The sequence below is a fragment of the Nannizzia gypsea genome, genomic scaffold (genome assembly GCF_000150975.2).
Source record: "Nannizzia gypsea CBS 118893 supercont1.5 genomic scaffold, whole genome shotgun sequence".
In the NCBI taxonomy this organism is placed as follows: Eukaryota; Fungi; Ascomycota; class Eurotiomycetes; order Onygenales; family Arthrodermataceae; genus Nannizzia; species Nannizzia gypsea.
In genome coordinates this window covers 998,760-1,018,933 of record NW_003345197.1, presented here as the reverse complement: position 1 = coordinate 1,018,933, position 20,174 = coordinate 998,760, and the positions used below count along the sequence as shown (strand labels likewise).

At 47.4% G+C, this 20,174-nt stretch overlaps 7 protein-coding genes across 7 annotated transcripts; 3 read left to right on the top strand and 4 right to left on the bottom strand.

The window, feature by feature from the left end:
- Window positions 1-93: 93 nt before the first annotated feature.
- On the bottom strand, window positions 94-1,549 carry MGYG_06214 (hypothetical protein; the record flags this gene model as incomplete). The annotated part of the gene is made up of 5 exons (XM_003171620.1): window positions 94-195; window positions 275-651; window positions 888-1,150; window positions 1,259-1,474; window positions 1,530-1,549. The coding sequence occupies 5 exons, from the start codon at window positions 1,547-1,549 to the stop codon at window positions 94-96; spliced, it is 978 nt and encodes a 325-aa protein (XP_003171668.1).
- Window positions 1,550-2,090: 541 nt separating this feature from the next.
- MGYG_06213 (mitochondrial 54S ribosomal protein YmL19) lies at window positions 2,091-2,614 on the top strand (the record flags this gene model as incomplete). Its single annotated transcript, XM_003171619.1, has 2 exons — window positions 2,091-2,219; window positions 2,282-2,614. 2 exons carry the CDS (start codon window positions 2,091-2,093, stop codon window positions 2,612-2,614), a joined length of 462 nt encoding a protein of 153 aa, XP_003171667.1.
- A 1,171-nt stretch (window positions 2,615-3,785) lies between these two features.
- On the top strand, window positions 3,786-6,232 carry MGYG_06212 (HAL protein kinase; the record flags this gene model as incomplete). The annotated part of the gene is made up of 3 exons (XM_003171618.1): window positions 3,786-4,061; window positions 4,156-5,506; window positions 5,571-6,232. 3 exons carry the CDS (start codon window positions 3,786-3,788, stop codon window positions 6,230-6,232), a joined length of 2,289 nt encoding a protein of 762 aa, XP_003171666.1.
- Window positions 6,233-6,743: 511 nt separating this feature from the next.
- On the bottom strand, window positions 6,744-10,357 carry MGYG_06211 (WD repeat-containing protein 48; the record flags this gene model as incomplete). Its single annotated transcript, XM_003171617.1, has 8 exons — window positions 6,744-7,022; window positions 7,094-7,250; window positions 7,311-7,399; window positions 7,482-8,401; window positions 8,457-8,673; window positions 8,726-10,022; window positions 10,172-10,250; window positions 10,324-10,357. The coding sequence occupies 8 exons, from the start codon at window positions 10,355-10,357 to the stop codon at window positions 6,744-6,746; spliced, it is 3,072 nt and encodes a 1,023-aa protein (XP_003171665.1).
- Window positions 10,358-10,769: 412 nt separating this feature from the next.
- Window positions 10,770-11,836, bottom strand: MGYG_06210 (calcium-binding mitochondrial carrier protein Aralar1; the record flags this gene model as incomplete). The annotated part of the gene is made up of 2 exons (XM_003171616.1): window positions 10,770-11,714; window positions 11,774-11,836. 2 exons carry the CDS (start codon window positions 11,834-11,836, stop codon window positions 10,770-10,772), a joined length of 1,008 nt encoding a protein of 335 aa, XP_003171664.1.
- Window positions 11,837-12,493: 657 nt separating this feature from the next.
- MGYG_06209 (PP-loop family protein) lies at window positions 12,494-14,919 on the top strand (the record flags this gene model as incomplete). The annotated part of the gene is made up of 4 exons (XM_003171615.1): window positions 12,494-12,620; window positions 12,710-12,883; window positions 12,935-14,293; window positions 14,414-14,919. 4 exons carry the CDS (start codon window positions 12,494-12,496, stop codon window positions 14,917-14,919), a joined length of 2,166 nt encoding a protein of 721 aa, XP_003171663.1.
- Window positions 14,920-15,280: 361 nt separating this feature from the next.
- On the bottom strand, window positions 15,281-20,022 carry MGYG_06208 (hypothetical protein; the record flags this gene model as incomplete). Its single annotated transcript, XM_003171614.1, has 3 exons — window positions 15,281-15,829; window positions 15,880-17,705; window positions 17,760-20,022. The coding sequence occupies 3 exons, from the start codon at window positions 20,020-20,022 to the stop codon at window positions 15,281-15,283; spliced, it is 4,638 nt and encodes a 1,545-aa protein (XP_003171662.1).
- Between the last annotated feature and the right edge of the window lie 152 nt (window positions 20,023-20,174).

Below are 20,174 nucleotides of genomic sequence, written 5' to 3'. Positions count from 1 at the left end.
GGGACAGCAGAGTAAAGCAGCAGAACCTTCCGGAGCCACACCTGAACGAACGCCCGTTGTAAAAAAGAAAATAGTAAGACATGATATATATCACTATGAGATAAAGGTAGCTTCCACTAGGAGAGTACCTTCTTCGGTGATCTCTTCATCATCTCCAATTTTGATCTTGATCGGTAGCTTTTGTGATGGGATGAACTGGTCAAAAGGTCATGTCAGCTCTGCAAAGAGATACCGTATACACGGAATAATTTTTCTTTGGGAAGTCACAACTGACCTGGTATACATATGGTCGTGTTCCAGCAACGCTACCGACGAGAGACTTGATTAAGCCGGGGACTTCAGCCATGACGTCAATTCGGTCCATTCTGGGTCCCAAGGAACCATCAATCGTGGCCTCAAAGGATTTGCCCTCCGCAGTTTTACCAGACCAGGTGATCTTCATAGCAGATGGTTCAGGCCAGTCGTTCTCAGAATCCTGAGTGGATTCAGTATGAGTTACAGAATTCGGGGCACCGGCGTATATAATTTCTCCATCCTTTACTACACCACCGACATTCACAACGGTAGAGCCGTATGAAGGAGGAGTAGTGTATTCCATCATACCAGCAGAGAAGGTCGGCGACTGAAAGTCAACAAAGTTCCATCTCGAAGCTACAATGAGGCATCAGCTGGTTAAAAACGTGCACTCATTGCTTGAAAATGAGGATAAGGGGCGGGGAGTCATACCGAGGTGATGAGGCTTCATTCCCTGGAGTGCATGGACAAAAAATCCCTTTCCGGCGAAGTCAATTTCCCTTTCACGAGTAATGATTGAGCCTTCAACTTTGCACCTTGGCCAAAAGGCATGCTTCATACTGCCCCATGGGTTCATTGGATCGGTTCCGAACGTCGAAGTTCCGTCCTTGCCAGCGACAAACCCGGAGCGGTGCGAGTGATGGTAATATTAATTAGACTATCCTCGTTGATAGCCGATTTGATGGTATATGCAGTTCCTTCTTCATTGAGAGTAATTGCAACGTTGTCACCGCCAAAAGAGAGCATATCTTCAGCAAAAATATGGTTCTGGACGGGGTCCGATGCCCATAAGTGAGGCTTCGCCGGATCCTTGGAGAACACCTTGCAGTTAAACTGACATGTTGTATGGAGGCCACTAGAAAGCGAAATACATTAGCAACTCAGCTAAGCAACGAAGAAGTAGCCAAAAGGTGGGGGCGAGGAAAAGATGCGCTCCAACATCTTCATCGTCGAACAAGCTCACACGACATTGTTGTAGATCAACTGGAGGGAGGCGACATCTCCGTTATCCGAGAACAGATAGAAGGTCTGAGTCTCGACGCAGGTCGACTGCATCGCAGCCCATCGTAAATGATCCTTAGTCACCTCAGTGTAGGGTATCGTTTTTGCCTGGTCGACCACAGACTGTATAGCCGTGGGCCCATAGATCGGCTCCTGCGTCCCGGCAACGTTGGCCAGGCTATAAAGTAAACAGATCAGCACTCGTCTTCTACACGGGCAGAAGCAGTACATACGTCTGTTTAAACCAGTTCATCGTTGAGTGTCTCGGCGGGTGGTATGCGACTTGAGGATTGTATCTAGATCGGATGGAGGGGAACCAGCAGGAGGCGCAACCAAAGGCCGAAACAGAAGAGCGGATGCGGCGGATAAATGATGTACCGTGCAGGCTGGCCACTACTTGCTGCGAGCCCTGAGACCGCACAGCAGAACAAGTCCAAGCAAGGCGTCAAGCGATCTTTTCGGCTTACTTCGTCTCTTTTGGCCTCTTTTTTTATGTTTCTTGTCGTCGTTTTTCTTCTTGTCGTTCAAAGGATCGCGGCTATTTTACTATCACGCGCGATCCTGGCGGTTATCACGAGGACAGGCGGCTCGCGCTAACATTTCTACTTTAGGTTTAGCGCGACTTCGAAGAACTTTTTGATATTTTGAAAGACGAAGACGAGGAAGAAGAAATACGCAAACAAACGAGCAATTGATCGCGGTTTGGTGACGGGACATATCGAAGAAGGGGAGAAGAAGAGGAAGCCACTGTTTAGCCCAGCCTCTGTCTTGTTTCTGTGAAGGCAACCGCAACGATGGCCGCTAAAGCTATACCAAAGGACGTGGTGGTGAAGCTCATCGTGGGCGCCGGCCAGGCCAGCCCCAGTCCTCCAGTTGGCCCGGCTCTGGGAAGTAAAGGTGTGAAGTCGATGGATTTTTGCAAGGTAAGCTAGTTGCCAACTCAATTGTGTGAAATTAGATTTGTATATCTAACAGGCATGGGCAGGAATTCAATGCACGAACGGCGCATATCAACGTTGGAACTCCGATACCTGCACGAGTCACCATCCGTCCCGATCGATCCTTTACATTCGACCTCAGAACTCCGGTGACGTCCTGGCTACTGCTACAGGCAGCCAAGGTTGAGCCGAGAAAAGCTCGCATCCGAGGCGGCGAACGTCCGGGCCACGAGACGATTGGGAACGTCTCATTGAAACATGTGTATGAGATCGCGAAGATAAAGCAGACGGAGCTTCGATTGTCGGGCCTCAGCCTCCAGGGACTGTGTATGAGCATCATAGCTCAGGCAAAGTCCGTTGGCATCAAGGTCGTGCCGTAAATGCGATATTTGTTTACCTCGCAGAGATATTCTCGAATACTGGAGGGAACGGGGACAGCGACGAGCATGCCCCGAAGTAATCTACTTTCCGCAAGTGTTCGACTCGGCTGGATTGATGGATTGAATGGGTTCGGTGTGATCATTGCAAGGCGTTTTTGCGGGTGGGCAATTCTACTTCTTGGGCTTCTTCTATATATATTCAGCAGCCTCCTTTCTTTTGCAGAGCTCCTTGGGCACGCCCGGAGAGCAGTGTACAGTATCGCACGGCAGCCATAATGTATGATATAGACCGACGACTTCTTCTCTTTCTCTTTCTCTTTCTCTTTCTCTTTCTCTTTCTTCTTCGCCTTCCTCTTCGCCTCCTGCTGCTTTCCCGCTGACTCAGCTACCTCGGCCGCTTGTCTTTTTTCTCGATATAATAAGAAAATCCTTGATGAAAGACAACGACATTGCCGGCCAACGTCGAGCCGACCAGCAGCGAGTCTTCCCCAGCACCAGCGTCAGTCCGTCGACAGGGGATCAGCTCGCCCGACGTCATCAGGAGAAGCAAGCCTGGGATATCAAAACGTCCAACTTCCCGCCGAGTTCCGGGAAAATTTGGGTCCGAACAAGCTTTGCCTGGCCGAAAATCGATTTCCACCGCAACCTTTTCATCGTCATTAACTACCACTATTTCCCCCCTACTCCAGATACAAATACTTCATCTCTCATCCACACTCTCTGCAATCACCAGTCAACACAGAGTCCTCTGCTATCGTCTGCTTGACTCGTAGTCGCTGTCTCTCCCGCTCAGCCGCGATACGCATGCCTGGCGCGCATCCTTCCGACTTCCGTGCCCCTCCTATTTGTTCGCGCCCTCCCCGGCTTGGCCCAGCTAAAAAAGCCCCCCAGCAGGAGCATCCCAGCCTGCGCTGCGCCGAAGGACGCTCGCCGTTGAATCTGCGCCAGTAGACGATCGGATGCGGCGCGTTGGGAGGAATGCTTCTGCGCCCGCAACTCTGTTGAGAGAGCTTGCCCCTGCCCCCCAGGCCATATCGTCCCCAGTTTAACGATCTTACAACACACCGCTTGCCATATACTTTATAGGAAAGATAAACAAAGACAAAGCTGAAGAAGTGTATTGAGCCAGGAAAGCGTCTGAAGAGCACTTGAAGATCGCCTCACCGTCATCATGGCTCCGCTTACCAGCTCAGACTCCGCAGAGAAAAAGGCCCAGGAGCCAAATACAGTCCGTTTTGCCTCACAGAACCAGGAGATCGAACCACCGCAGAACCTGCTGTCGTCCAGTGGCTCCCCAGACACAATTGTCAAGGGAAATGTCGGTCCTGCACCCGCAGGCCCAGGTGGTGAATTCATACCATTTGATTCTGCGTTCCAGAAATCCAGGCTTCAGGAAACCAGACTGCACAACTTTGCATTTGACCCGGTGTCTCTGCCTGCTTCGAGGGTATGCGGCCCATAGATCTTTATTTTTCAGATGGCAGCGTCGTTCATGATATTTGATACGATAATTGGAAAGCGATGCTAACTGTACTTTATAGGCTCCCTCTCGAGATTCTAGTATCCGTGATTTCAACAGATCAATAGCAATATCTCCTCCTCCATCCCAGCCCCAATCTCCTGCCTTTGGGCCTATCGACTTACCAGAACACCCGAAAGATGGACATAACCGCGCTTTACTGGAGACCACAGAGATGACACCTGAAGCCTCTTCTTCCAGCGAGCGACCCTCTAAGCATTATGTCAAGAATCAACCTTCCTTTTCCTCATCCAGGCCTTCCTCTCCCTCTACAGCACCCTCAACACGTCCAGTTTCAGGACATAGCAATGCTTCTTCTGCACCAAAACTTTCAAATATAAACCGTGGAAAGTTCTTCGTCGGTCCCTCAGAAGAGAGTCCTCCAGGAACCCCTAGATTCGAAGTCAAACGGCCTGCCTCTCCGCTTCTAGGGTCAGGCACAATCACCCCTCTAGGAGACGAGAATGACCCGTATGCCCGGGACAAGAGACCTCCGCAAACCAAAAACTTGGCGAATCTCGATCAGAGATTCATTTTTGGAGGCGTTGATGCCAAACGCCGCCCACATAAATCACATTCCACCACTTCACTATCAACACACAACATTCCGCGCTCTGCTCATTCATCCGAAACCAAGGATCACCACCATCATAAACACCCCCACATCTTTGGTGGCAAGAAAGATCGGCATCACGATGATAAATTTGATGCTAAACATTCCGGCTCGATGTCCGAGCTAAGACGCTTCTTCAGAATAGACCGCAAGCACAAACGTGGGGAATCACCATCTTCCATGAAGTCTTCCAGATCCTCCATAAAACATATTCCATTCCAGTCTACTGCTCCCAGCGTGCCGTTTGCAGATGACCATGGTTTGCAATCCAAGTACGGAAAGCTAGGTAAAGTTTTGGGTGCAGGTGCCGGAGGTTCTGTCAGGCTGCTCAAACGTAGCTCGGATGGAGTAACTTTTGCCGTCAAACAGTTCAGGGAGAAACATTCCTGGGAATCGGAGAGGGAGTACGCAAAGAAAGTGACAGCAGAATTTTGCATTGGCTCTACCTTGCACCACGGAAACATCATCGAGACCCTGGACATTATTCGCGAAAACGGCAATTGGTATGAGGTTATGGAATTTGCTCCTTACGATCTCTTTGCCATTGTTATGACTGGGAAGATGACAAGAGAAGAGATCTCTTGCGCGTGGCTTCAGATTGTGAACGGAGTCAGTTATCTTCATAGCATGGGCTTGGCTCATCGAGATCTGAAACTGGATAATGTCGTTGTCAACGACAAAGGCATTATGAAGTTGATAGATTTCGGTAGCGCGGTAGTATTCAGGTACCCTTTCGAGACGGGAACTGTTCAAGCCACAGGTAAGGCGCCACTCCTTTTGGTATCCTCTTGACAATATAGTGAACATCACTAATGAATATGTAGGTGTTGTTGGGTCAGATCCATACTTGGCTCCTGAGGTTTACGATAATAAAAAATACGACCCTTGTGCAGCAGACATGTGGTCTTTGGCGATAATATTTTGTTGCATGATTCTCCGTCGATTCCCATGGAAACAGCCCAAGGAAGAGGATAATTCATTCAAACTGTTCATTGCTGAGCCATCCCCCAATACCCCACCACCGGAAGAATTTGGCAATCCTTCTAGAGGTCGACCGAGATCCGTGGCTGGAGAACCAGGCACTCACTCCATGCCAAATGGAAACAAAGGCGACGGCCACCATCACCGCCGTAGATCGGATAACAAAGAATACCTAAAACACGAGCATGCCGCCAATGACCCCAAGGATGAATCTTCTGCAAAGGGGGCTGCCGGCACAGAGAAACAGCCAGCTACTGGCCAACGTCAAGAACCTATTAAAGGGCCTTGGCGGCTATTGCGAGTTCTACCTAGGGAATCCCGTCTTCTAATCAGCCGCTTGCTAAAGCTTGACCCCAGGGAGCGTGCAACTTTACAGGATGTATTGGATAACGAGTGGGTAAGGAGCTGTGAAGTCTGTAGGCAGGAAGAGTCTGGCCAGACTATTAATGCTCCTGGACACACTCACATTCTTGAGCCTCCTAGTCCGCCACCGGCTAAGAAATAAGTATTTAATAGATTTTAGTGTAGGGAGTCGCATAAATATTTTGGAGAATTTGGCCCCTTAGGACTGGTTGGCTTGTTTACTTTCATATTTTACTGTTTTCTCCCTTTCTGATTCTACTTGGGTTTCCCATCCTGCTTGGGTAGGGACAGAAAAGTCAGCTTCCTTTTAATATGCGGTTATACATATGGACAGTTATTTGGTAGGAGTTGGGTCCTGCTCTGTTTTCTAACCACACTTTTCTCCCTTCAGCATCATTCCAGGGAGAAGAGCGCGGTTCTTTGATACCTACGACCTACATGATGTATAGTTCAGATGCCCTATTGCTTTGTTTTATAGTATATGTTCCTTGGTCATAGATTTATGCCACCGATCCTAATAATGATATTTATTGACTCCCTCCATTATTTAACTAGCATTGTGTCATGACTCAATATATACATAATTTTGCAACAAGTTCAACCCTTCGCCAATCTACATATCATAACATTGGTGTACCACAATATCGTTCTTCCTACGAAGCGGCTTCCGGTTCTGATAGTGGCTGAGCCTGCGTTGCTCCAGTTGCATCTGTGTCAGAGGGTTTCCCATTCACGCGTGGTTTCTGGTCGGGCCCTGGTGTTTCCCCATTTGCGAGACCAACACTAGGTTTCTCCTCCTTTCCGGCCTCGGCGTCTTCTACTGGAAGTGGAATCTTTCGCTTTCCATTTGCCTTGTACACAAGAACCATATCATTTCCAGTTCGCCATATGTGAGTACGTATGGTGGCAAGGGTCATATCCATAGGTATTAACTATAGAGAGAGATCTTGTTAATGTCTTCTATTTCACCATTTCTCCTATACCTGAATATTAGGTGACGTACCGTATTTTGACAATATAACTCGAGATACTCTTCTGGTTTCAGGGCGTCTTCACTCTCCATATTCTGCGGGTCAATTCGTTCCGCAACATATGCAAGAATCTTCTTCGCACGTAGCATTCGATTTGCATTGAGGCGAGATGAATTGTTCGGTGCGGTCCTTTAATTTAACGTTAGTGTTTCCCTTCTTTGAGAATAATAACTAATATGTCACACTCACATGTCAGGCTTAATAACCTCTGGAAGAGAATCCTGGTATGGTTTTAAGGAGAATGCTATTTTGGGTATTTCTTTGAACGGGACAATATTCTTAAGGTAGGAAGTGCAAATTAGTATAATGCATCACTGAATCGAGCAATGCGGATAAGGCTGTAATAGGAAAATTGCTCACTCGAAGTAGAAGATCAGCGAGCCAAGAAGGGGCAGCTTTTTCGAAGGCATCAATATCTTGATGGACAGTTCCAACAGTACCCCTATATAGATCTGCAGCAACGGCTGAATCTGGATTTTCTTCTTGGATAAGAATACCTATATGAGGCGGAATATTCAGAACTGGTGCCTCATTTTCTGGTGTAGGCGTAATTAAGGTTTCTATGTCTTTGCAAGGGTTTGCGGCCAAGTATGCATCATAGTCGGCATGTATTTTGTCAATAACTCCGCGAAAATTGTCATCAAAAGGCCGTTCCTTTTCAGAGGATTTATCCGATTCTTCAGTTTTCTCTTCCGCAATTGGTTTCGTTTCGGTAGCAACTTTGGACTTCTTTGGGAATGTCATTTGAAATTTCTTGCCAAAGAGAGTTGTTCCCTTCTTAGGTCTTTCTTCTTTTTCTGGCTCTGAAGGGGTCGCTATTGGAACAGATAGTGGTGTTTGTTCATCAGAGGATCTGGATTTCATGGCTGGATCTGCATCTGTTGATGGGCGTTTTGTCGTATTGGCAAAATAATCGGAAGAACCCGGCACATCCTTACCAACGGAGTTGTCATTTGCTAAGGGTCCATTGCTGGAATTATGCAATTCAGGGAAAGGTGAAACCATGTTCGGTGTCCCTACGCCAATGGATATCCCCGGAGTCATAGCTGCGCGGGTTATCCCTACAGCTCTCAAGCCGGGAGAACTAGGTGGAATCGATGTCTCAGGCGAGCCGGGTGTGGTGACAGTTGGGAGCGCTGTGGTATCCAAAATATCATAGTCGCATCCTCCTTTCTGATCAGACTTCAGTTTAAGGGTTAGTCTGTAAGCTTCATCTCGCTGGATTTCTTCTTTGACTATTCCGTCAAAGAGGTACCGAAGTATCCATTTTCCAAAATTGACTAAGACAACGGTTATTAAATAATCTTAAAGTTGCCAGGATAGTCCATAACTCACTCCTCTGGTCTTCTCGATATTCATTCGTATCTGTGCTAGGGAGATCAGCTTGATCAACATATATTTCCCCATCAAAGCATCGGTTTTGCTCCAGTATTACAGATAATCTCCCGGTTCTTGTATGTAAGGTACACCAATTGGCGATTGTTTCAGCAGTATTAACTTCTGATGCAACATCATCCAGATGGCGTTTACCGAAAAGTTTTATAGGAATACACTATATCGTATTAGAACTTTGTGAGAATAAGAAAGCTGGGATTGAAACGTACCCTAAGTAAGTCCCATAGAACGACGTCCCCAGCAGTATCTTGGGTCAAAGCCCGCTTTCTATCATTCAGAGTTATGTGCTTTATCACACCATGTTGCCCTTCTATTGTCTCCTGAGGTAATGACTGAAGAGGGGTTGCGAGAGTTATTCCCTCATCCAAAAGGATATCAGTGGGAGCTCGTAAGCTGGAGACGGACAAGCTCACAACATCAGCCTCACGGTGCATGGGGTTCGGAAACGCGGTGTTTGACAAGATAAGGATGGAGCTGGCAGGGATTTTTTGGTTTGCAGGCCGCGGTCCATTTTTGTTGTCATCCGAAGATGTTGGGGATGTCACACTTGAGGTATGTCGGCCGGCAGGCGGAGGTGTTGCGGCTTCAATCTCCGCAGTCGTATCAACGTCATTCCAACGATGGATGCTGGATTTGGGTGTTGCTGTCCAGATATGACCCCCAGCTGCCACGACTTTAAACACGCCATCATTTTCCTGCAAGGCAGCGATGCAAATTCCCTGATCAATATCCGGAGCGTTTCTGGTATCTGTTTTCGCCACTAAGCCAGATCTATCACTTGAATAGAAAACAGATAATTGAGGGTGGTCTGAGTAAAGTGACCACACGCTGTCGTTATGCATGGTAAGAGTGTGCATACATCGTCCGGCTGCCATAGACCACACTTTGATAGTTTGATCAGACGATGCTGTCAAAACTGTATCGCCATCGCGGTTAAGAAGGATACTCCTGACATTATCTGTGTGGCCGACAAATTTAGTAATTAGTTTCCCAGATTTAGAGTCCCATATTCGGACAACGCTATCAGGGCCGCCGCTGGCTAAGATGGACCCTTTCGCACTTAAAGCATACACTGAGCCTTTAGGTGTCTTATCATATTCAGAAACATCAATTTTCAACCGCTCTCCACCACCATTTAAGTCCCAAAGGTATATTTTATGGTCCAAGCTCCCTGATGCAACCCAGTCGGCGTCTGACTGAGGAGTTGCAAGACATTTGACGTAATCGGTATGTTTTCCAATAACTGTTGGTACATGACCATTGCCTGTCGGTCTCCATGCTCTTACTGTGGTATCTGAGGAAGCAGATACGAGGGTCGAATTATTCTGAGTCAAGATAATATCGTTAATCCAATGTGTGTGAGCTTGGACTTGGCTTCTGAATGAGGCGGAAGTAGATGAACGGGAGGGTGTATTATTCTGTGAAAAATCGTGTAGATCGTTACGTGTTCGTAGGTTAAGATTCAAATCCCAGGCACATATTACACCATCTCGCCCGGCAGAATACCTGAAAGAGTCAGCGGATTTGTTCTATTCAAACCCCTCCGCATAAACCGGGTGACGAAAGTGGGGGGGTGTAGCACTTCGTTCAGGCAATAGGACAACGGTAGTGTCGTGGTCCATTATCGAATAAGGAATATTGCAAGATGTACTCACAGGACCGAGCTCGTGGTATCAACAGCAAGGCCATTCACACCCAGCCTGTGACCGCCGGGTGCATCTGGTGGTGACAGCACTACCCGCAAGTACTAGTCAGTGAGTTGTCCCAGAAATATAGATATATCAAAGTTCGGCACCCTAGCACTCACCATAGCTGACCCGTTGGGTTGACTTCCTAGCCATGCAGAAAGCGCAGCTCAATACTGTACTACTCGGCCGTTATTACGGTCCGGCGTCGGCAATACCCACGAAGGTTAGTGACCGGCACTTGTGCGCAAGATAACCAGAGTTGCTCAGTTGGCAAAACAGCCGGAAGCCATGAGATTGAGCCTGGGTACGTTTAACACGGAGATGGAGAAGTGAGCGATCGCTTTGTTACCGTTGCTGCTGTTGGTTTCATGAGAGTCTCGTATAACTGTTAGATGTTGGATCCAGCGAACATGCGGAAGCAGTTGAAACGCTAAATTAGCCGCGCGATAGCTCTTATCATGTCACATGATCAACGAAGATCCATCTATAAATAGATGTCTATATGTTTGAAAATAATAATACAGCAAGTCAGCTCCAATGAAATGGGAAGGATACTGCTGGGCTCCTACAGAGGCTCAGACTGGAGCTCCTGTTCGGCGCGGCGGCCCTCCATCAAGTTCCATGCTCTCTGGTAGCTTCCAAGGAAAATGGCTCCTCCAATTCCAATCCAAGCGACCCGAGGCCCGATCCCTTTCCAAAATGCGCTAGCGCCTTCATCTCTCCATATCCCTTTGACTATGTCCCTAACTCTGACTTTTCCCATACCTGACTCAGTATTCCCACCACGCCGGGCTAGCATTACTCGGGTTTTAACGACATCTAGTGGTGTAGTCAGCCCGGCTGATATAGCTCCGGCAATACTTCCAAAGAATGCACTCGACATAGCAGATACACCCGTCGTTTTATCACTTGGGTCATTTTCCTTCTTCCAGGTAGCATACGCATCTTTCATCCCTTCCCACATGGTGAACTGTAGGATAGTAAAAGGGATTTCTCGAGCAATTGTGATAGAAGTTCCTCGGTATAATTCACGGACAACCAGAAGTGGCCCCCCGTTTCCACTGCGCAGAGAGAGTATATCCTTAAGGGCTAACAAAGTTGAGCCTCCAAAGAGTCCCGCTTGGGCTCGTTGTTTTATAACTTCGGTCGGTACGCGAACGGCACAGGCAGCAATTTCGCCTAGGGACGATGCGACGGAGTGTGTAAGGAACGTATGCTGCCATGTCACGGTTGAAGATGAGGTAGTTGGGGGTAAGAAATATCGTTTTACGCCATCGTAGACAACAAAGAAACTCGCGGCGGATGGAGCGGACCCAAGCAAAACTGAGGGTAAACCAGCATATATTCCGCGAAATGTCTGTCGTAAAACCTTTAGGCTACTAGTACTCGCATTCAATGAACCTCCGACTGAAGAGCTAGGTGCCCTATGTCGAGCTTGCTGGAGTCTAGTCTTGATAGTATCGAGGGGGAAAAGAGAGACGTCTACGGTTAGACCTGCTGCTGCTCCAGCCTATGTAATGAAAAGTCCAATCAGTTTTTAGATCATTATCGAGTAGTTGATATACTCACCAGAAGGGACCTAGTCCACAGAGCCGATTGGGTCGCGTGCGACTCATCCTTCTGGCCTGCCATTGAATCTCCAGGGCTCTCAGTAGTCGATTATTACAATAGCAGCCCTGTACCAATGTTCATGTTGCCTACAACATAGTAAGCAGAGTGAACATCTAAAGCAAACAGTCCTTGTCTACCGTTGAACCCTCTCTCCAGCCGATTTGGTGATTTCGAAGTTTTCTTGTTCTTGAGATTTTGCCGGAATTTAGTTAGCCGCTGATCCGGCCAAGGAACAAAAGGGGTCAAAGTTTACAGCCGGCCCTCTAGAAAAGAAAACATCATTGCCTGGGCTCAAGCTACGTACTTACTTTATGACTTCTTTCTTATAATAACCGATAAAGATCCCAGGTTGTAGCAAGTTATACGACAGTTAGATACCGCCCTTCACCAGGTTTCATGGATTGCCCACGCGGGCGGTTAAATGCCCGCGCGACCTTCCTGAACTTTAGTCATGGCGAATTATATTAAGCGCGCGTGAAGGTAGCAAGTGGGCGCGCTTGTGAGGGCATGTTTTTGGCACGTGATATTCAAATATCTGCTTAGTCACCATGAAAATTGGTCTTTAGCGTCAAAGAGAGAGACGTCTTCAAGGTCTCTAATAATGGTCCGATAGAGCTGTATTAATACCCTTTTGCTCTATGGAGGTTCTTAGTCCAGGGTTTAGGTTTCTGATCTATAATGGCTTCTAGCAGGAGCATAGGGGCACTTGCGTCGCTACCAATTGCTCCTCTGGAGTTCTACCATGCCCTAACTGGGCTATGGGCAACCTGGCAAGGGGCTAAACATGTACCTCTACAACGAATAGGTGTGTCACTATTATTACTTTGAGATGTATTGATGGATATACCTTACGGGTTAATATATGGAAATTCTGTTCTAATGAGCATTATTTAGGTCTTGCTGTGAGTGGCGGAAGTGATTCAATGGCTCTAGTCTACCTTTGCAGCCAATTAGCCTCACAGGGTTTCATCCCAGGCCTGGACATAAAGGCCTATATAGTGGATCACAAATATAGACCAGAAAGTTCACACGAGGCCCACTCAGTTGCAGATTGTGTGGAAAAACTAGGTAAATCTTCTAATGTTACTCCAGCCATTATCGTGCTAATATCATCTTCAGGCGTTCGGTCCAAAGTTCTTACCTTGCAATGGCCGGACGGGGAGGCTTTGACGAAAAAGGGGTTTGAAACACAAGCCCGAATGCTTCGTTATCAAATATTAGGCAAAGCTTGTACAAAGGATGGTGTTAAGGCCCTGCTCTTAGGACATCATCAAGATGATAACGTAGAGACTGCCCTTATGCGCGTATCTAAAGGCCACAGGAAACTTGGTCTGGTTGGCTTCGATGAGATCGCTCCAATTCCAGAGTGCCATGGGTTATATGGAGTCAGCAAGAGCGGATCAGCCACATCTCTACAGGACATCCTAAGAAGCGCTACTATGGACGGGACAATATCGTACCCATCCTCCGAAATACCACCCCGCTCCTTTAACTCGAACACAGGAGAGATGAAAGTTTCTACTGGCGGGATTTATCTTTTCCGTCCTTTCCGTTCTTTCTCAAAATCACGGCTAGTAGCAACCTGCCAGGAAAACAATATACCATTTGTGTCAGACGCCACGAATGAAGATCACACATTTACCATCCGCAATACAGTACGACGGCTTTTGGAATCAGAAACCTTGCTTCCGCGTGCCTTACAACGGCCATCCATACTGTCACTTGTGGATAAATCGCGAGAACAGACCGAAAAATTCCGGGAGCTGTGCGAATTCCTTCTGAAGAATGTGGAAATCCTCAACTTTGATACCCGCTTTGGTACCATGGTCATTAAAATGCCGCGGATATCTGATCTTCCTAGACATCAAAGAAAAGCGGTTTATGAACGCATCTCACTTCCAGATGGAATACGAGATGTTTACGCATCAGTGTTGCGAAGTTTATGCGACATTATATCACCATACCCAGATCGATGGAGCCCATTGTCACAATTTCGCAACCCTGCTTGCAGAGCGTTTTTCGGTTCAGATCCATCTGGCATGAACGGCACCGTTTTTACTGTAGGCGGAGTGCTATGGCAGGCCGTAAAACAAAAGACAGCACCAGAGTCCACCTCGAAATCATTTGTCCCGAGTCATCCAAATCTTCCTGGCGATCTACAGCTTTGGAATCAAGATTTTACACCATTTGCCGACAAACAAAATAATGTTTGGCTTCTATCAAGGCAGCCTATGCGCTCAGGCAAAGGCCAGTCTACAGTAAATTTTTCATTAACAATACCGGCTTACTCAGCAAAAAGAACTAGAGACGGAGTTATATTGGGGAAGGTAGGCCAAAAGGGCCGGGAGCAAGGTACCGGGAATTTTATCCATACCGCATGGACCGACTGGAAACTCTGGGATAACCGATACTGGATCCGCATACGTGGACGCGCTAGCGTTCAGCAATATGATCGTTCCCAAGAAGACCCAGAAAGCGGTAATAAGCCTTGGGGGAAACGAAGGCCGATCTTTCCCAAATATTCGCCCAATTCTGAAGTACAAATCCGCCTCCGCCCTCTTGGGCCAACTGACTTAATTAGAATCCGAAAAATACTAGGTGGAGCTATGAAAAGGTCCTTGGATAGAGACATGTCAAAGGATGATTTTGTCAAGGATGGGGGGCGTGAACCTCGTACCCAGTCTCGCCGAGCTTCGCAGGACTCAACATTGGCTAACTATTTGGCTTCTCGAAATCCATTACCCACAACTACAACATTACCGACAATGCCGGCATCTGTTTTACCTGTGGCACCATCTGTGTTTCAAAAACTCCTAGCAGCTCTAGCTCCTGGGAAAATTCGATTTTCTGCCCCTATTTTAACAGATGTGATACCAGAAAATGGGGGTGGCGAAGACCTAGAGAATATGCAAGAGCAGCTATTGGGAATGCCATCTGTACCAATGTCCTTTCGGACCAAAATACGTGTAAGAACCCCCATTTCTGACGTTGAGAGTGGAAGAGTTGATTCTACCTTCGATGTGCCTTGGAGTGTGGAATGGGAAGTGAGATATAAATGGATAGATCCAACTACCATCCGGACTGTAGCCTGGCAAAGTACTTAGATACTGTATGTGAGGTATTTGGATAATTCATGTGGGATATGATTCGTATAAAGTAGCCTGTAAGCTTTTTGTATAATATACTGCTATTAGCCAAAGTGAACAGATACCTCAGGATAGAGCACGGACAATACTTCAAATCTAATAGTCATTAAGACATACAATCTAACAATCATATACAGAGGTAAACAAGAAATGAATAAGCCTCCTGATGGTGACATTGATCCTAAACCCATATAATATTACCCAGTTCTAGCCTTTTGAACGCCAATTCTGACATATCAACTAGCGATGTGGAGTACCTCTAGGCAATCTTTCATACATATCTCTTGAGAGGATAATGTTTTGGGCTGCGCAGCGTATATTAACTAGAATGATCACCTATTTGTTGTGCTTTCAGCCCGCTGATTTCTCTTTTCAATCGCATGTTCTCTTTTTTCACCCGAGCCACTTCATCAAGTGCATCCTTCAGTTGATTTCGAAGCGCCTCTTCGCCAGCACCGAGTCGAATTTCCCTGGCCATTTTACTTAGTTCATTATTGAATCGCTCATATAATGCTTCGTTCTCTTTGCCAGCTTCTCGGTAGAGTTCATCAAGTTTCCGCGCTCGCTTTTCAGAGACAAGGAGGGAATTCTCCAAATCGTTTTCAAGGCTTGTTGCCCTCGCACCAAGGTTTGAAGTTAATGCAGAGAGTTTGCTTTCAAGGGCACGAACCCTCTGTAGCAGCGCGTTGGATGAGGTAGGGGTAGGAGGCGAGGTAATGGGCCTCGCTTGGGAGCCAGCCGATGACAATGGCCGTCTTCTAGATGGGGAGGTTGAAGTTAACTCTTCAGTGACGGATGCAAGCTCAGCCTGCAAGGATGACTCCGCAGAAATCATAGCTTTTCGTTCATTTAGCACTCGCTCGCGTAACTATGGAGACGTTAGAGATCTTCTAGACCAATATAAGATAGTGAATAGACACATGCCTTCTGAGGTGTTTGCATCCGTAACTTCTGTGTTTTGGGCGGTGAATTTGACTGTGCTTGGAGTCTACGACCGTAACCATCGCTGCTACTTGGTCGTGTGGGTTTCTCACGCGGCCCAGCAATTTTTGACGGGGTTCCCGCCCGGGTACTATCTGCTCTCCTTCGAAGTGGCATAGATATCGTTGAGGCATGCGGTCTCGTATTCGTTGACCGATCCGCCAGTGTTGTTCGAGGAGATGGGGGAGGTACATTTTCCTTTAGATTTGCATTTATTTGACGCACAGGAGACGCTAGTCTGGTCGGAGGAGTATTTTGAATAGGCGTGTGCTGCGCGCTATGAATAGGTAGTCCAAGGGATTTAGCCGGTGGTGTTGCTGGTTCGGGAGTTTGAGCGGAGGCAAGGAGATTTGGAGGTTTTTTGAACTCTCTGTTAGCAAATAGGGGTGCTACATCGGCGGTTGGAAGATCCTTCAGATCGGAGAGTGAGCTTCTTCTCTTTTTCCTTGGCGTACTGGTTTTCCCTACGACGGGGTTTTCAACAATGGAAGCGAGGGAAGGTTGTGTGTTGCTATTGGAGCTAGTTGGGCGATTGATTTCTTCCTCTTGAGCAAATATTGTCTGCATAAGAGGCCGATCTCGAGATCGAGGCCTGAGAAGGCTATGCAGACGGCCGTCTGTATCCGTGGATTTAGATCGCATCAGTGAATTTTTGGAGGGCAAAATATCAGAATCCGAACCACCTTTTGATTTGCTCAAAGATCGAATAATTGAGCTGACTTTACCCTCCCCGTCTTTGATACTATTCTCCCGACTCAGGCCGAACCCGAAGCGCTTTCTAAACGATGAAGCATTAGAGCCTATTGACCCAGGGGCTAATAGAGCTCGATTTGCTTCCTGTGCAAGATGTCCCTCAGATACCGTAGGCCCCGATTCATCAAATAATCTCTCAAAATCTTCAACAAGCCTGTCAAGGAGGGGTATTGTTTTCCTTGCATCGCCGTCCTCAGTGAGAATCTCCGAAAATACATCCGTTAACGCACCCCTATCACCGTCATTTCCAGAGTCATTTAGTAATTGTGCAAGCAGCTGTACCAATGCTGTGAGCGCGCGGCGAGTCTGCGGGCTCATCTCTGAAAGGAATTCATGGAAATAGTCTTCAAAATCCCCAGGAAACAAGGCGTCAAACTTAGCTAGAAGGATCAGTAAAGAAGCTTGAGATATTATCGGGCCGAATTTTTCTTTCCAGGCCTTGTCGAGGAAGGTCTCAAAAGCAACTATCAGCATATCAACAGGGGACTCTGCAGCAGCTTGAAGTTGACTTGGATCTTCTAGGAGGATATTGTAAAGTTCATTCACTCCCGCTGTATCAACACGGTCTCGGGACCTTAGCACGCGGCCGACAATGTTCCCACTTCTCGAACGAATTGCAAGTATATAAGCGGTGAAAGTCTCTTCCAATTGCTCAAGCGGACTTGCGGTCCCATCGGGGATAGTTATACCCCCATGCACAATTTTTCGCGGAGAGACATCGTCTAAACTGGCATCTGATGATTGGGGTTGGAGGGATGGGACGGTGTTAGATAAAGCCGGAAGTGATGGAAGTGATTTTGAGGGTGTATGACCGAGGCTTTTAGGTTGACCGGAGCCCCAAAGGGTAGATAATAGCTTCGTTGGGGATGGTGGCCGGAATGCCCTGGACCCCTTGGCAACACCTAAAATATGTTGAGCAATAATACGCAGAATATTGAAGTTGCTTTGGAGAACTGTTCCAGTAAGTAAAGGGTTTTGAGGTTGAGAAAGCGGGTGAAGCAACGCCGTAACTAAGAAATTGTTTTAGTTATTGTATCTTAAACAGGAGAGGAATGCTTACTTACTTCGTTTAGACACGATCGCAGTAAAATCTTCAGCGGAAAATGTGTCACTGGATGAAACACCGACGACAGAGTCGAAGTCCATTCTAAACCTGGAGTCTCCTAGCATAGGGAAAATCGACGCAACAATTTCTATCTGGCCAGAATTTAGCTGGTCTACCAAAGTTTCTTTTGTAGCATCCACAATTAATTTGACGCTAGACGGGAACTTTGGAATATTAGGTTCTGTTTTGTCGTGTTCGAAAACACAAATGAGTGCTCCCAAATTGCCAAACGCCCCTTTTGCGGTATGAAGAGACCATTTCCCTTGTTCTCTATAATGCTCTGGGAACCTTCCTTCAATCTTAGCTTTAGTGACCTCTTCAATAAGCTTTGTAGCCTTTCCTTCGTATGTTGATATAAGCTCAAGGGTGAGAACAATGTTTTGAGAGCGCCCGTGTTCATACTGAGGAAATTTCTCGGCCGGGGTAAGATATAGGATGCGTCCACACTTAGATTGCGAGCAACGAATGCTGGTAATGGGCATGAGTTGACCAAACGTGAGATCCGATGGAGGTGGAAGTTCCGTGCCATCTATATCAATATCCGCTCTAGCTTTGTCAAGGTCAGCGCAAAGCCCACGGGCTGTCCATTTGCTTTCTGGGTGTTTAGTTAGGAATACTAAACAATCGGCAAAGAGTAGCAGTATGGCTGGTTGGCCTCTTGTCCCTGACGAGCCTGACCGGAAAGGAGGTAGCAGGGTATACACATCAGCAGCAGTGATTAAACGCCCATCAGGCACGATAGATACTGGCCACTCATGGACTATCTTCCGCAAGTGTGTCAGAGTCTGTGAGTGATCCGACGCTGAATATGAATCTAGAGAACATATTTCTGTGATCGTATCACGCGCCTTAAGCAGCAATCTCACAGCGGGGTGCATTGATGGAAGAGATCCAGTCATAGTATCAATTAAGAGGCTGTATCGCGGAAGACGCTGGATTGGTTCCATGAGCAATGAACGCATTCGTTGTTCTCCAGTCTCATATACCCGCTTAGAAAAAGATGAATTCTGATTGCCCAGAAAAGAATTGAGGAGAGAGTAGAATCCCGTATGGGCATGCATGTATTGTCCATACGGCTTAGAGAAACGTGGAAGCCAGTCAAGCAAGCATTGAGCGAAAGCAATCGCGCCCAAAAGATCATTTCGCCGACCGGTGGTAGGATCACGAGGGAAAGCTGACGGGTCAAGCATGGTATCTTGCGATATATCTTCTAGAGCATCTTTCTCTGTTTCCTCAAGGACAAGGCGTATGGCATCCAGAAATCCCATATTCACCTCAAGGATCTCGTTAAGGCAAGGCGGAAACAGCTTGGCTAATGCTGATTCATCTGGGCTTGTACTCGTCGGTGCTTTCGCCCTTGCCTTTTGGCAAAACTCATGTGCAACATTATGGACGAGATCATACATTTTATGAACGTATCTTTCTTCCGTATCGACAAACTCGCACATGGAGAGTCGGAGGGCCTCTTTCTGTGAAGCGGAAAACAATTTAGATTTGCTCAGATTAGAAGGTTTCGACGGAGCTCGGCGCAACTTTGATGTCGGTAAAAAAATAGGTTCACCCAGAGCATCTACTAGTGGTGCTAGCTTACCGAACCGGTCAGCAAACTTCTCGTTGATGGGAGATTCGATGCTGGATTCATTATACCCCAGCAGGGACTGGCGCGACGATTCACCCAGTGGGGTTGGAACCGTTATAGTGCCCGCAGGGACGACAAGATCAATGTCAATCCATGGAACAACTCTATCTGCGAACGCATCTTTCAGGTCGCGAACCACTGCTGCTGGATTCTCCACTTTTTCCATCTTATCTGCGAGATCCGCTGCATGCAGCTCATCAAAGAACTGCAGCGGTTTGGAGCTTGGTCTCCCTGACTGTGCGAGTGCAACCAGCTCACTCTTCACAGAATCTGGAATCTCTGAGAAGTATTTGAATAAACAGACCGCCAGTCCTCGGTAGACCTCGTCGCCTTGTCTTTCGCGTGGTAGATGATTTACAGCTGCATACAGGGGAGCAGCTGGCGACACAGTGATGCGCGGATAGCTCTGTAGCCCATCTGCGGCGAAAATATGGACCTGGATGCGCGAGCTATTGAGAGTTGAGTTGGCCGTAGTTGCAGGCCCATGGAAAACAAATATCGAGGATAGGACCGGGTCGACTGCGTGGTAAAGAGCGAGCTGCTCGAGCGGAAGGCCCGCGCAAGAGCTCGCTGCGGAAGCCATAGCGACCGCTTCAAAGGGTGATGGAGAATCAAGGAAACAAGTGCGCTGCTTGTTTGTTCGGCGCGTTATCGCAAACTGTACGAAAGCAGCCCTCTTCGAATCTTGCCGTTAAAGGGGGACGCGGTGTCGCTTTTTCCAGCAGCTCCTTTTCG